The following is a 16197-nucleotide window of genomic DNA, read 5'->3' as shown; positions in this document are numbered from 1 at the left end:
TGCTGATAATTATGCTTTTTAATTTTACCTCTGGAACTGCTTCACTCCCTTTCCCAAACATAAATGGGAGTGGTAATAATGAAGTTGAAATCTGTTCACTGGTTCACAATTCCACCAATTTGAAGGGAATATAATTTGGTTTCACGCCAAAAGACGTCATGAAACAAACAATTTGATATTAACGTAGAGATTGAATTCTTTTCAATTGCATTCAGAACTCTTATTTTTACAGTTGATGGTGATTTGTGTGGCAAAATGTGAATGATTAACTTTATATCAAGGGTATTCCTATGCTACCTCAAAACCTATATTTCTGCATAGAAATATATGTTGCTTCACCATCTTAAAGCGTAGACATGAGAAGCAGAATGTTGAAACTATGACTATTTTACAAAATAAACATATTAAACTTCCCAACAGAAAAGGCTATTTTACTTTTGGTAAAAATGCTAAACTTATTTTCCACCTTCAGCAAAACCTAGATCGACAATCTTAATATTCTAATTAAATAAGCCATACTTACCAATGTCAGTATCTCGGTTTGCATCCACACCATAGATGGTGTTACTTGGAGATGAGACCGACAAGGAATGAGTGAGTTCGGGGCCCTCACTGGACTGGCTGCCCCTCAGACGACTGTTATCCATGAGCTCAACCACTCCTAGCGTTGGCTGAGACAGCTGTTTCTGAGGCCTGGGGCGATTGTCCAGGTTTTTGCCTGTTGTTTTAAAAGTTGGAAAAAAGTTGCTTGTTTTTTAGTCCATTCCTCCTGACTGAACTGGTGTAGCTAGTTTTATAGTTTTGAGCTCTGCCCACAAATTTTCTATGGGACTCATATCAGAACTTTACCAATTTTTTGATAAAAATTGCAAGTGTAGTCAGTAATTTGCAATTGTAAATTTGCAGGAAGCTTATAGATATTATCAGCTTAAAGAGCCATCAGTTCCCGATCTTCTATCGTCATGAGATGTCACTGATGAGATGTCGCTTTAATAAAGACAGGCTATGTTTTTGTTTTTACTTACAATAAAACCTGTATTGTGAAATGCAACAGTCCCTTTTGGAGTGAAATACCATTCAACAGCACTTCACAGTTCAGACGCTCTTGTCTGGCTTATAAATATCTTCACTTTTCTTCCAAATGTCACAATAATTACTACGGCCAAGTATTTCCACTTTAGTTTTATTAGACCACAAAATATCTATCCAAAGCATAAGGCCATTGTGAGTGCAATTTGAAAACATAATCCCTTTTTTATGTTACTTTTGGAGTAATGGCTTTTTTCTTTTCCGAGTGTCCTTCAGCCCTTGTTGGCACAGAACTTTTTTCACCGTAGATAATGTCTTTCTCTCACTAGCTTCAGTCAGCATCTTTACAAGGTTTTTGCTCCAAAACCATGTTTTAGACTTTCACATTAAAAGATGGTTCTCTCTGGGACACAGAACCAGTCTTTGTCTCATATGTTAACTATACCTTCCCATTGCTTTTATGCTGCCTATTTAATTTGTGCAACACATCTGAGTAGTTCTAAACAGCCTCGCTGATGGATGGATTCAGTTTGCAAGCATTGCAGTGTGGAGAAACAGAAGATCATGTGATTTGATAAGTTCTGAGTTATCCTGTCCTCGAGTGACAGTTGCTAAGGTAGGGTACCTTACAAGCTTGTGGAGGCAGCACTATCTGGGTTTGCTGCACATAATCTGCCTGCAGACCATCTGAATATACTGAATGAGCAGGTTAGTCCATCCATGGATTTTTATCACAGGCATATTTCCAAGATAATAATGCCAGAATTTATCATGCTGAAATTATGCAAGAGTAGTTAAAAGAGCATGATACATCATTTTCACACATGGATTGGCCACCGCAAAGTCCAGACCTTAACCATGCTGAGAATCTGTGGGATGTGTTGGAGAAGAATCTGCAAACCAATCCGACTCTCACTTTCTATCATTTATCATCATCATCAAAAAAATCTTACCTGCTGCCGAGGGTCGACGCTGAGGTACAAGATTTAAAAATTTCTTTTTTAATCTGTCATCAACTTCTTTATCTGTTTTAATACTTTTCTGCTTAAAGAAAAGGAGGAGACAAAGTGTTACACGCTTGACAAAGGTGAGGGAGAACGTTTGATATGCCAGAAGCACACGTGGTACCTTCATCTTAGGGAAAAGACGGTTCAGACCCCGTTTGGACTCCAGATTTCGAGGCTCTTTAACCCTCACACCGAGGTGCTTCATGTATGTATAAATAACAAACTGTATTGTGGTGCTGAAGAAAAATAAGAAGAGTTAACATGCAAGTTTGTGATTTGCAGTTTAGCAAAAAATGAGGCAATAGCACGTGTATGCACATTGTGATTTGTGCCATATGTCACCCCGGTCCTCGTACAATTTCTAGACAACCCATCTGTGCAGTGCTGAGACCATATGGCATATCAAACAAGAGTGTTTCAATCAGTCACACTTTTGAATAATTTAATATAAACATACTGCATAAATTACATGTTCTCTTTAAGAGTCTGCCCGAGCGCCTTATTTGTAAACTGTGGGAGATGCAAATCGGAGCTTTAATGGCACAAAGGAATTTGTCAGAGTTGCTCAGTTGCCGTGGGAGAAACATCACAGACATATGGTCTTAAGTTAACAAATTACTATTTTTGACATAGTTCATGTAACCCATGTCTGCTTTTAATGCCCAATATTACAAAATCAAAATGTTTTAAGAGAGAAGTCACTGTGCTAAAAGACTTAACTTTGAGACTCATTCATTCAAAAAAACACCTCTCAAATATTCATTCAATTAAGAAATGTGTGCTATAAACATGTGACATTATAAGATGTCTTACCATTTGTCTTCCTCTGTCATCTGAGTAGTTAAACTGAAAGGCAAAAATTATATGATTGAACAAAAAGAGACATGAGTAGTATATTTCTGCTTAACAACCCCAATGACTTTTCACCAAAATGTATTTGTATGGATACACTTCCAGCCAGATTTTTACATGCACTCATCTTTTGCATAAATTCAATTCAATTATGGGTTTCAATTGCTTTAAGGGAGAAACAATGAATGTTTCTGTCATGAAAGAATTCGTGTGTGTCCATGAGTCATTTGACGTAATGTATACCACCACTAAATTAAACAGCAATTCCCAAATATTTGCATATATTAATCTAATCTTCAAATAAATAGCATGAAAGTCCTATAATGTTATTTCAACTTGATATTATTAAGGACTATTAATTTGTTGCAAATGATCGGGATTGCCTGAAGCTGGGAGTTCCTCTTTGAAAGTAGAACTACGATTTGTTTCAGTCTAATTTGGATTGACAGGCTTTCTGCACAATTTTCATGAGGGAGCTAAAGATTAGAGACTCTGACTCAAATTTACAGAGTTCTCAGCCCAATAAAGCAATTTAAAGTATTCATATATATATATATATATATATATAAATCACCAATAATTTATGAGATCTTTCTACAGAGATCACATTTTGAAGATAAAACCTTTAAATCTAGATTGCATGCGAGATTTTATTTGAGTTTTTATGTGTGATTTCAAACTCTAATGAAAATGAAAAAGCAAATTCCAGCTTTTAAGTTTTTTTTTTTTTTTTTTTTTAGTTCTGTGATCATTTCAACTGGGAAAAAAGACATCTCAAATACTTCATTAAAAGACCTAGATTTGCAATTTTTCATGACTGCATGTTAATGTCAGACTGGAAATTCATCTCAATGAGCGACTCACAGAATGTCATCTATTTTAGATATGATGTTTTCAGCGTATGAACGTTCTCGCTCAAGCGTGACACGATCTCGGACTCTCTCTTGGTCCAGTCTGGCCAACTCAGCTTCAGCCACCGTTAGGCCCATATTGCGCTTCTGTCTGAAATTCAAAACATATTTTTATCCATGAATCGCTGTAAAACCGACATGTGTATTGATATTAACAATTCACAGTTTGAACTTCAAAACAGTTTCCTTAAGTAGCTGCCATGTTAGAAAGGAATACAAGAGTCAGCGGGACCAGGTTTACCTGAAGTCCTCGAGGTGTTTCTCAACGTCAGCTAGCAGAGAGTCCTGCAGTGTTTGAACATGTTGCCTATTTATTTCCTCTGGTATCAGCTCCGTCCGCCGCCGGTCTTCAAAGAAAGAAAGGAAACTCTTAACATAAGGGTTAAGAACCTTTATGTTTAGGGTTCTGAACCTTAAACATAAGGTTAAGAACTCACACTCAAACAAAGCAGAATTTTCACCAAGTGTTATAAGCACAATGAGATAGTTACCAAGATCAGAGGAAACAGATTCAGGAACAGGAACCTTTAAATTCTGCAACAGAAAAAGTTTTTTTTATGTCAATTAGTTGCAAAGATGCCATATTAACATATCGGTGCCATAACTGACGTAAAACAAAGTGGCTTTGCCAGAGATTATGATCATGTTTGGCTAAGCATGTGATTGATTCAGAAAAATCAAACTATTAAATATTTAATAACAAAGATGTTAAGAGTAATTTTAGTAGCATTCAACGACTTTCATGTAAAAATGTAATTCATGTTCAACTTCAGAAACTCACTGCTCCCCGGTCCATAAAAAAATTGTGGAGGTCCATGAAAACCCGTCGGGTCTCTTTGGAGTTGGTCTGCTTGTAGAGCTCGGTATAGAGGTAGCACAACTGAGAACCGGATCATTAGGATTCATTTAGAGGATGTCAGGTCGCATAAAAACAGACAATAACATGCTTAAGAGAGTCTCACCACAGGAGCAGGTTCAAACTGAGAGATGACATAATGCAGGAAGGCTGCGAGGTGAGCAGGGCGAGACTTGAGCTGCTCAATACTGTTAAAGCTGTCACACTGGCCGTTTGTCTGAAACACACGCACGTCCTTCTTTAAACTTCCTTTTACAAAGGTACTTTTGGGTGTGTTTATAGTACATCTGTAATGTACAGTGTGACAATCATGTTGGCAGCCTGTAAAAAAGCCCACCTGCTCTTGGTCTCGACCAAAATAGTCATCTTCAGCTCCAATAATTTGCGAGATAACGCGAGAAGAGGAGGGACTACTGAGTGCGGAGGGTGACAGAGAGTCCTGTAAAAAACAAAACAAAAAAAACAAGATTAAACATATTAGTCTCTCCACATTAAAACTTTCCATACATTCATCATAGGCATGTACCTGCTTATAACTCCTTTTTCCAGGTGAAAATGATTATGTGACACAAAAACCGGATGCAAAAGTTTGACTCTAATCTGGATTTTCTCCAATCACAACATTAAAATTATAGGTACAACATCAAGTCTCCAAAATATATTGCAAATACAACATTCCAATATTAGTCTCAGCAATATTTATATTGGAAAGCACTATTCAAAATGCAGCAATTTTTGGGTAATATATGTTAAGGGTCATAAACCTGCAGCTCATGTGCTAATGTAATATTTGGCAGTTTGGACAGTCTCGTGGCTCACACTGGACACTAATGCCCAAAATACTAAAGGTCACAGAGTGACGCAAGCACAAATGAGAAGAAGAGAAAAGGAGAAAATAGGCATCTCGCACAACTGATCTCATCATTGTCAATAAATACCAATTCTACTGCGATCGCAAACATTTCTAATATTGTTCAGCCTTATGTACAACCACAGCCATATTTGGATAAACAGGCATTATCAGTCTGAAGAGAAATACTTCGTACATTCTTTAGCAATGTTCTGCCATAATCCTCATTGGACATTTAACCAATATTATAAAAAAGTAGGTGAAGTTCCTTTAAACTGGTTGCCTTACTTCTTTACAAAGACCCGATCACAGTCAATACATTTTTAAGAGGATTTTACTCAGGCCCATTCCATATGCTTCATATATTTTGCGTTATCTTTCCCAAATGTAGTTTTGATTTGTGCTACGTACATTGCCTTGTTGGAAAAACTGATTGTGTGCAAGTTACAAACATCTGAATCAAACTGTCCAACTAACACCGAAGAACATTGTTTAGGATGTTCAAAGACAACCAGAAACCACCAGTGTCACTGCCTTCAGTGAAGCCAGACACCATGAACCTAAACCTGTAGGGTGACAACTGAGAGAACAAAAATGCTGCTCAAAAATCAACACATTCAGTTTGCAGTAGTCCACGTGGATAGACCAAATGCCTTCAGGGGGACAGTTTTAAGGTCAGATGGTCAGATGAAGCTGGTCTATCTGACTGCAGTTTTGAAAGGATTTGGTAAGGTTTCCAGTGAGATGAGGATCTAGCTTTTTGGCAAGGGTGAAGGACATGGTGAAAAGTTGCTTCAACAATGAAAGTAAAGAGCTACATTCAAACTGTCTGGTTTCAACTCAAATCTAACACTAGTTGGGTGAACTTAGTCATGTGAGGTTCCTAAAACAAGTCAAAACTGTTTTTTAAACAGGTAATGCAGGCTAACTGTATGCATATGAATTAGTGATTAGTTAAATTACCAGGTCAGTGGTGTCCTCCGTCTCTGGGGAGTGGCAGGAGTTGAAGCTGTTTCGGGGTGTGCTCTTTGGGCTGGGGTAGGAGAGCTCTTTTGAACAATGGCTTTCTGGAGTCGCTGCTCTAAATATCTGGAAACAAGATATTTAGACTTAAAAATACGGATTTTTAAGTATTTACTAAAGGAATAATAAAACACAGAAATAATACAGTTGCAAAATACTGCAATTGGTTAAAGTTGCAGTATTTTGTATCTTCCTTGCCATTTTGTAGCACAATAAAGTAACCGTGTCACCTTCGGTTGTTATTAAAATGTTGCATAAATCAAACATGACTAAAAAGAAATTTGACTAATTTGACGCCTTGAAATTGACTGAAAGACACTCCACATTATGCCATTAACAACTGTTCTTAAGAGCAAAACTCGCAGAATGAGAAAATAACATTGCAAAATAATATAAAGCTCAAACAAATGATTTTACATAATAGCCACCCCTCCAATAATATATTTTATCCATTTTCTGTCAAACCAGCATGTGAAAGAAAAGTCAATGCATGCATTTAAAGAACTCTGTAAATATGATGAGCATTTAATCATGATGAATTGAAAGTCAGTACTTACGGGAGTGCTGGTCCAGGATAGATCTGTGCTATTGTCTGCTTTAGGGGTGTGTGTGCGATCCGTTTCATACGTGATGCTGTCGTCTGCATCGCCACCTGAATCAGCCTCCTGCAGATCCATGCAAGACTTGTTACAATTTTCAACAGTCAAAAGCTGGTCACCATCCAAAGAATGTAACACGTTGATGTGAGAAAACTAAAAAAGCAGATTTATTATATTTCCAGAATCTGATTTAATAAAATGTAGCTGGCATGCAGCAGACTGACATGTAGAAACACTTTAAATAGCACGAGAGATGGCAAAACTCTCTGCCATGCAGACACAAAAGAGTGGCTTCCAACAGAGGAAGCTTAATCCTTTGATGAGATTAGGATGTCTGGAATGAGCCCCAAATGCACTAAAAAAAATTATACAGAGATTGCTGGTATACATCTGATAGATCTGTGTCAGTAGATTTCCTGTTTTCTGGGCCGAATATGAAAGTTGGTACCTGTGCTGTTTCAGTGGACTTTAAGAGCTGACCCTGCAGGTGAGGAATGTGTTTTTTCGCTTCCTGGATGTCCTTCAGTAGTTTGGGGGAGCGGTTCCTGCTGTACTCCTCTTTCATTGCCTAGACAATGTGAAGAGTGTAATCAAAACAAAATACAGCTTTCAGGTATTTATGCACAAATAGGCAAATATGCACATACAAAACTCGCAAAAACTAATCACACAACTTCTTCCGATTCTGTCACGCGGTAATCGCGTAAATCTATATAGTGCAAAGTAGAACACAATTATGAAGAGGAAGGAACCAAATACCTGGTTTTCACAGTTTTTATTACAACTAAAAAATATAAAAAGATGTCTCAAGCTTTTTAATTTATCCTCCATGAGTCATGGTTCTGCAGAACCACATTTTCCTGCATATCTAGCTTCCAGTCTCACACGTGCATCTCTTCAAACTTCAGTCATTTTTTGCCCAAAATCACTCAGACTGAATCAATACTGTCTGTGACCATAAACTTGTAATTCTATACAATTGGACTTCGGCATAGACTTTGACTAGACCATCCGAGCACATAGAAATGCTTTGATTCAAATCACTTCATTGTAGCTCAGGCTCTATGCTTAAGGTTCTCGTTTTACTTGATGGATGTAGAACAAGTAATCTTGAGAAATTATTTGGTTGCAAAATTTCTAACACAAATGGAGCTAAGGGTCAAGTAGAGTAGCTAACTACCAAGGAGACACCAAGTTTTAAAGTAAAACACAGTACATAACAGCCATTATTATGCAAACCTGTAGATCCTGCTGTTCTTTTGAAAGCTTCTTTTGCAAAACATCAGACCTCTGGTTGCAGGCACTGCCGTTTTCTTCCTGAGGGTTGAAAAGGTGGTAATTGATTGGCCTAATTCTGCTTACTCAGTGCAAACAGTGCTATAGATTTATGTGAGGAACACACAAAGGCAGATATGACAAACATTCTAAAGATTTAACGCATCAATTGAGATGAGAAGTTAGAATTGCGAGATTGAATATACAGTAGATGCAGAATCTGCAGATATTTTAATCAGCAGGGTAATAGAGTGATAATAAATTAGATATCTTTCGTACCCAAGATGGTTGGAAGGGGGAGAGGTGGTCCTGAGGACTGTAGGGGCGCTCTGTTGCTGGAGAGTTTGGAGAGGATATGCTAACACCCAAGATGTCAGGCTCTGTTTCAGGCAACGGAATCTGAGCGAGCCCTGGAGGGCGCCCCAGAACCGTGAGCGCCACGTAGGAGCCCGCTAGAACGGTAAGACAGAAGAATTACACAATCTCATCTTCAGCTTTATTCTGTTTATAAATGTATTTTTTGGTAAAAATGTGTCCAGAGAAACTAACATTTGATAAGTTTCACTACTTCTGTGTGGTTAGAATGTGTGACAAGGGTCCCGTTAACCTGGAAGACAACAGCAGCATAACAATTAGGAAGGAAAGACAAAAAAACAACAACAAAACTTTAAATTCGAAGCCAAGCCGAAATGTTTGACAATGAAGTACTTTCTGAAAGTGAGCAACAGATGACACCTCATGTCCAGCAGGTGGCAGCATACAGCCACTTTACTGCACCAACATTGTGACACTTGGGTTTATCTTCTTTCTTTAAACCACATTACCTTGATGATCCTGTCTCCCGTCTGAACACCTGCCCGCATTGCAGCCCCATCTGGCAAGAACAAAGGAGAAAGAAGCAATGATTTGACTCAAGAGGGACAACAGAAACCCAACAAATAATGATCCAGTCGAAGGAAAATAACTACATCTTCCTGGTTAAATTGTTAAAATTTTTATGCAACAAATATTTCACATTGTCTTGGCAGATCAGATGTGGCAAAGGGCCTCTTTTAGAAGACCATAATAGTAGTTATATTACAAGTAGGACCTGTTTCACAGCTCCACCCCAAACAAGGGGATTTAGGCAAGAGACGGGTTATTATATGAGCCACGTCTGACTATACTGAGCAGGGTAAAGCTAGTGTAGTTTGTAATTCCAAAAAAAAACAACCAAGGCTTGGTAGTGGCCATTAACTGCAGCAAAGGTTCTAAACAGGCTGTGGGTAAACATTCGACCATTACAAACAGCTATTATTTATTGTTATATTCCCACAGTACTTGCTTACTAAATGTTGTTGGTCTTAGCTTTACCTTACACCTGCTAATAAAAAGGACAGAAGACAAATTTTTTAAATTTTGCATCAGTTCTCTTTACATTGCCCTATCATCCAATTGCTTTGTTCATTTATAAAATAATACATTTATTCTTTGAAGTTGAGTTTCTATAAATGTAATTATACCACTCCCTGTTTTCCAAGATTATGAACACAGGTAAAGGCCTATTTCTCTTATTGAATGGCCACTCGGCTAAACAAACAACAAAACTATCTTGCCACCTCATTTAGGAAGGTTAATATCCAAAATGCAACGACACAGAACTCCAACAATCAGTGACATTGATGACTGAGTCTCCATTACACCCTGGCTACACACTCACAAGTTGTCTGGAAGGTATAATAGGGAAAATGCTTTGCTATCCTGTCATCACAAATGTAAACATGGGTTTGTAAAACTGAGACTCTGCTTTTCAGCAACGAACATTCCAGGTGAATTTGGCATTAAAGAACAGTAGGGCATGTGACAAAATGCCACTGTTTGGCGAGGTGGAGGGCCAGGGTTGCTGTGGGCCTCTTTCTGGTGCAAATCTGGTGAATTCTGTCAGAAAACTGAATGTTTGTTGTAATACGTTCCAGCGGGATATTGACTCAAAACCTATGTCCAAATCGACACAGAAATGGTTTAAAACATAAAAAAGCTGACCTTCATTAATGGATATACTCGCAGATCAAAATCTAAAGAAAAACTTATGAGACCAACTGAAGAAAAGGTGGAGGGCATTGGTTTGTATATGACTCATCAGGGGCCGTTATTCCCACATTTGGACATCCACAAATTCTTTGAAACAAAGAAACACGATCAATTAAAATGCAATAAATAATCGAAGGCAGTACGCCAACTCTAAATATGTATATATCTTTATAAATAGGCCTAGAAAGACTGCTTTCTGTATCGTCTAATGAACAGTGGCACATATGGCAACTGAAAAAGCATTGATGACCATGCAACAAAAGCCCAAAGAGTTTCTTCTTCTTATCTTCTTATTCTTCTACACAGCCCATGTGATGTTTGTAGAGACCTGATAACAGAGCCTCATTACCCTCTAAAGGCACTGCAGTAACTAACTGCAAGTACCCAGACAGAAGAAGCTGCAGCTATACTGAAACTACTGTGCAGAAAATATAGCTTACTGCCTATTGAATGTGGAATCAGGTACATTTTAAGAATCACATCAATAATTCCAGGTATCAATATTTCATACAAGTTCACGAGAAACTTTGTGAACCTGATGTCTCGGCATAAAAAGGAGTGTATATCTCTCCTGTGACGATTCAGACCAGGAGCTTCCATTGTAAAATCTGTTTTTTCTTCTTTTTTTACACGTTACACTCCACTTTACCTTCTTTGACCAGCTGCACAAACACAGGGTTGTCACCACTGACGGTAAGCCCAAAGCCATTTTCATCTTTCTGAATGATCACACATCGCTGGACCAGACCTGTAAAGTGAGACAGGACAGAAAACATTTTAAGCTTAACTAAAAAGAAAGTTGATGTTGTTTGAGTTTCACATCCCTACATGCAAGTAAAGAAAAAAAAAAAACACAACAGAATTTTTGTTTGTTCCTCCTACCCCATTAGTCACACTGAAAGCAGTGTCAAAGGGGAATTTGTGTAACCAGAATGGTCAAGAGAAAGAAGCTATAAAGCTGATAGATGTGAGTAATGCTTTTAAACAGCTGCTGTTAAAACATAAATTAAGCATTTTGATGCAAATGATACTTTGTGTTACGGTAAAATAGCAATAACTCACTTAAGTTCTGTGACGTTTTGTTTTATTGTTTAATTATGGAATAAGTTGAATGAAAATTCTATATAATTTTCTGTTTTTTCATTTTTTTTAACAAATAAGATTTGGACATGCTTGGAATACATGTATTGAGTTTGCACAAGTAATTCTAGCTGAAGGTTAACCTGCAATTCGTCTGGTTTCTGTTTTTGCACATGAAGAGCATGGCATTTTCCAAGTTCTTCTTTGCAAAGTAGCTAAGGCACTGTCACCTGGGATATATTTTGACATCACTACCACAAATTTTTAATTAGACTTAGTTCTGCCACATAAAGATGGTTTCATGTAAATCATTACATTTTAACTTTGGCTGTATGTTTAAGGTAACTGTCCTTCAGAAGTGTGAACATTGGCCTCAGTCTCAGGTCATTACTGTTTGGGTCTTAGTGATGATGTTTGTTCACTAATAACAGTTTGTGTTATACTGAGGTTAAGTTGGCTAAAGGTCAGTTGCTATTTTCTTACCTGGATGGGGCTTGAAAGCAACTGGGTGCACTGGATTTTATTAATGGATATCACAATAAAGGAGGAGGCATATAAATGCACATAACACATTTTAGATTTTTCTTTCCACTTTGCATTATTTTACTTTGTGTTGGTCAAGTCAGTTATCATTAAATATAATAAGGTCTGTGACTGTAAGTAAAAGAATGTCACAAAGTTCAAAGGGTTTTAAAGCTTTTGCAAAGAACTGTATCCTGAGATCAGAAAGATCAAAATAGGAACGTTACTTGACAGGTTTTTCTTTTCTTGCTTTGTTTGTTGACCACAGTGAAAGGAGCTTATCTCGTGTGGATGACAAGAGCCAGACTAACCAGAAAGCTAATGAGGACACAGTTGTTAAAATACAAAGTAAAACAATTGTTATCCTTAAAACAACAAACCTTCATACATATTTTAAGAAGCAGACGTTAAGCACAATAACTTATGTCTTCCAGTAATGTTTAAAATTTTATGGTCAATTCAATAACAACAATAAAGATGTTCACCAATAAGGGTTAGATGGGGGGTTGGAAATTGGAAATCTGCTGCTGCCCCCTCCCTTAGGCTTCTGAGCCTAAGGGAGGTAGGCTAGGGAGCCAAATGGCACAGTATGGGGGGTGGGTGGCTGGTGGAAAAGAGGGTTAGGTAGATCTGAAAGAGCAGGGGGATGGGAGGGGAGGAGAGGGCAGGGGTGTCAGATAAAGCCGTTTGGGGAACAGAGCTGGTGTGAATCTGCCTCTAGATCTGATTTTCTATCTTTTGCTGAAATGTTCAAAATCTTCAGGTGGCATGAACAATGGCAGTGAGGGATTTGAGAGCGGTCTTGTAATTACTGCTCAGGTTAAACCATCTGAGCTCATGCATTATTTAAAAGTTCAACTCATATGTAATCGGCACCCTTCACTGAAACACATGGGAATATCCTCTAAGGGATAAACTGACCTTTAATGCAGCCGAGGTGCTTTCAGCATCACAATGCCAAAAGAAAGGAATCAAAATCAATAAAGGATGGCTCACAAAATTCAGACACTTTTCCTTACATCTAAAATTGAGGCAAATGAAACCCTTACCTTATTTTTGCTTGCAATGAATCTGAGTTTGATCATGATCATGCAAGCAAGCACAGGGAGAAATAAAAACAGACAAAACACACCTATGCCGTCCTAATAATGACAAAAATGTGTTATCTTGATCATGCTTTCTAGAAAGCAACTGAAACATCGCCATTGCAGACTGCTCTATCTGACAGCAGCTTTAACAATGTGTTCTGTCAGTGGGCTTTATATAACTTCAGGCTATCGCTATGAGTCATTTGATTAGAAATCTCAAATTAACTGACTGTGTGGGCCATTGCAGTGTTGAAACAAACTCCCAACTGATGTGACAGGCGTGAGAGGGCAGCCGACCAGAGTTACAGCAGCACTGACACCGCAGGGACGACGGCGCTCCATAATGACCCCGTTAGCATGGATTCAGGAAATGAGGCGTCACACCAACTGAGAGCTAAGTTTTACAGTGGGCATGGGCCAATATGAGAATCTCACAGTGTGACCAGCTTGACAAAAGAGTACAAGACTTTTAGCTTCACAGACTATTTTGTCATTCAAACCAGAAATAAAATATTGCAGTATTTATTATTATAGTAGGAACAATGTTTGCTGTAACATTGATAGTTCTTACCTGACCAAACCAAAAAAATAAAATGAACACATTTTATTAATTTTAACTGCTTATTGTGGAAAATGTCACACCTTTTTGCCGTTCTGCTTAACACCAGTAAGCTCATATCTAGCTTAATTAATCAGGATGTCATCTTCTCTTGCATTTCATTGAAAGGACTTTAAACCACAGAAAACAAAAAAACCTTTAGTAATATTAAAACTGCGAAATTTTAAAACATCAACATACTTTGCTGCTGGTAAAAAAGCCTATTTTTCTAAGCATTAGCAATTTCTAGTAATATATTCAATAAAAGTTAACTTATCCAAGATTAAATTATGAAAAACATACAAAATCCATAGAGTGACATGGCTCTTGTACTAAAAATTAAGTGTTTCCAATCATCCTGTTCACCAGTTTTATTGGTCTGATGACATATTCTAATTTTAAATGTCATCTACTCAGTGTCTGTAAGTGGAAAACCCTGATTACCAGAAAAAAAGGCTTTCAAACATCCCTCTGTGTGTAATTTATCTATATGATGTGTTTTACTCAGAGTTAAAAGTTGCTGACATATAATTGTAGTAATCTACATTATTGAATGGGTCAGTTTACTAAGTTTTTAAAAGTCACAACTTCAAAATTGCTCACTTCTTCCATGGAACCAATCTACTGTCTCAAAGTTCCTTCAATAACAACTGAGATACATAGACATTACTGCTGTGAGTGTGAAGAATCTTACACTTTCCCATGCTTGCGAGACAAAAAAAAATACTTTAGCTGCATATCTTTTCAATAAAACGCTTATTAATCACTCTGTGGCATAATTTTCAACGTTTTTGCTTACATAGTCTGTAAATTGCATGCTTATGTAACTTATTTCTCCGGCTTATCCTTTGATTTGGTGCCCAGCTCTGACTTTGTATCACGCAGGCTAAAATTTATATTTTAGCCTGGCCATTCGTTATTTTCTATCGGCAACTTCACACCAGGACATTAATGCTGCCACGCCGGCAATTGCACCATGAAACATCTTACCACAGGATTCAGGCTTTCCCTCTGCAAGCACACTGTTGTTGCCACTCTTCTCCACCACCAGAGCTTCTGCTCACAGCCCCCACCAGAAGCCAGCAGCACACAAACACGTAAACAAAAATAAACGACAACCAACACATGGAAAGGAAACACAAAACAGGAAAGAGAAAATCATGAGGAAGAAACAATCATGGGAGAAGAAAAACTAAATGAACAAAAGGGCAGCACCCCTCGACTGTCACCCATTGACTTACATATTAGTGAATGGCTGAGGACATTGGTGTCCTCATGATAGTTAAGGGGTAAAATAAAAGTCATTAGTTTGGAGAAAAGACCACAGCCAATGAAGGATTTTAAATTTGAAGATATAAATCATCGGAGACCACATCTGTGTGATGTTGTATTCTATCTGCTGCCCATTACTACATATCCAAGCCATTTAAAAATTGTGATAAATCACCTCAAATCAAGAGAACAGTTCATGCAACATGCACATACAACATAGACAAGCAGAAACCTACAGCATGCAAACATGTTAAAATGTACAATGAATTAAAAGTGATTTTTTTTTTTTAGATAAAGGGGAACAAGTTGATGTAAATTTCAAATAAATATAGCTTCAATCCTCCCTGTCTGTGGTGGTCATTTCAGACACGGTGGTAACTGCCACTGAAAATCACATAAATGTATTTGCAGTGACACAAAACAACATGTGGTGAAGAGCACATCTTGTGTAACTGTTGAGAGAGAAAAAAAAACTATCCTGTTTGTATGGCTGCATAACACAGAGATAAGCCACCATGTGCTACAGAGGATTTGCTGTTTTGTTTTGAATACAGAAGCCTTGATCAGATCCTTTGTCGTTCTGAGCCGATTGATAAGACCTGAGGGAAAAGTCACAATGTTGCACCGGACTGGTTTTGGAACCTCAACGATTTCACCCTGCAAAGATCTGAGACTGGACTGAGGAAGAGACAGAGAGGCTTTTTGTGTCCTTCATGCATAGTGTAATAAAAAATATTTGGCCCCTAACAGATTACTTCTGCTTTTTCGTCAAGCTAAAATCTTTCAGTTCATCAAACTAAAGCTAAAATTAACTCATTTGTATTAGTACAACAGACATATATACACTTATGGTCTTATTCACTAAGACACATGATGTGAACAAGTAATTGCCCCCTACACTTAATAAATAGCAGCGTCATCCTTGGATAGAAACAACTGACATAAAGTGTTTGTGATAACTGGAAAACAGTCTTTCACCTGACAAGGAGAAATTTTGGCCCAATCTTATTAACAGAATTAATTCAGCCACAATTGTTTTCAAGCATGGTTCAATGTTGAAGCACACAGCACACCACCACAGGGGGATGGCCACTCAGAAGTGGACATACTGGTGTATTATTCTGATGCATAATATAATGATGCTTGTGCTTAAAATGGCAGACTG

General features: G+C 37.7%; 1 protein-coding gene across 6 annotated transcripts in view; it reads right to left on the bottom strand.

Moving 5' to 3' along the window:
* Nucleotides 1–16197, bottom strand: part of arhgef12a (Rho guanine nucleotide exchange factor (GEF) 12a) — a 52025-nt gene that overhangs the window by 8432 nt on the left and 27396 nt on the right. For 2 of the 6 annotated variants that reach the window (XM_055028127.1, XM_055028128.1), the window contains 18 exons: nucleotides 14751–14816; nucleotides 11122–11220; nucleotides 9227–9276; nucleotides 8952–9009; nucleotides 8682–8854; nucleotides 8367–8444; nucleotides 7576–7695; nucleotides 7086–7193; nucleotides 6469–6594; nucleotides 4993–5094; nucleotides 4762–4872; nucleotides 4581–4679; nucleotides 4291–4333; nucleotides 4041–4146; nucleotides 3753–3890; nucleotides 2850–2882; nucleotides 1983–2272; nucleotides 524–718 (listed from right to left, as the gene is read on the bottom strand). In XM_055028127.1, the coding sequence (XP_054884102.1) occupies nucleotides 524–718; nucleotides 1983–2272; nucleotides 2850–2882; nucleotides 3753–3890; nucleotides 4041–4146; nucleotides 4291–4333; nucleotides 4581–4679; nucleotides 4762–4872; nucleotides 4993–5094; nucleotides 6469–6594; nucleotides 7086–7193; nucleotides 7576–7695; nucleotides 8367–8444; nucleotides 8682–8854; nucleotides 8952–9009; nucleotides 9227–9276; nucleotides 11122–11220; nucleotides 14751–14816 (1995 nt within the window). The remainder of the gene's footprint in view (nucleotides 1–523; nucleotides 719–1982; nucleotides 2273–2849; nucleotides 2883–3752; nucleotides 3891–4040; nucleotides 4147–4290; nucleotides 4334–4580; nucleotides 4680–4761; nucleotides 4873–4992; nucleotides 5095–6468; nucleotides 6595–7085; nucleotides 7194–7575; nucleotides 7696–8366; nucleotides 8445–8681; nucleotides 8855–8951; nucleotides 9010–9226; nucleotides 9277–11121; nucleotides 11221–14750; nucleotides 14817–16197) is intronic. The other 4 variants (XM_055028130.1, XM_055028131.1, XM_055028132.1 and 1 more) reach the window with 4 other exon arrangements.

The sequence above is a fragment of the Poeciliopsis prolifica genome, unplaced genomic scaffold, assembly GCF_027474105.1.
Source record: "Poeciliopsis prolifica strain line A6 unplaced genomic scaffold, Auburn_PproV2 SCAFFOLD004, whole genome shotgun sequence".
Lineage (NCBI taxonomy): Eukaryota > Metazoa > Chordata > Actinopteri > Cyprinodontiformes > Poeciliidae > Poeciliopsis > Poeciliopsis prolifica.
The sequence above is the reverse complement of the archived record's forward strand: the minus strand, read 5'-3'. Positions and strand labels throughout refer to the sequence as shown.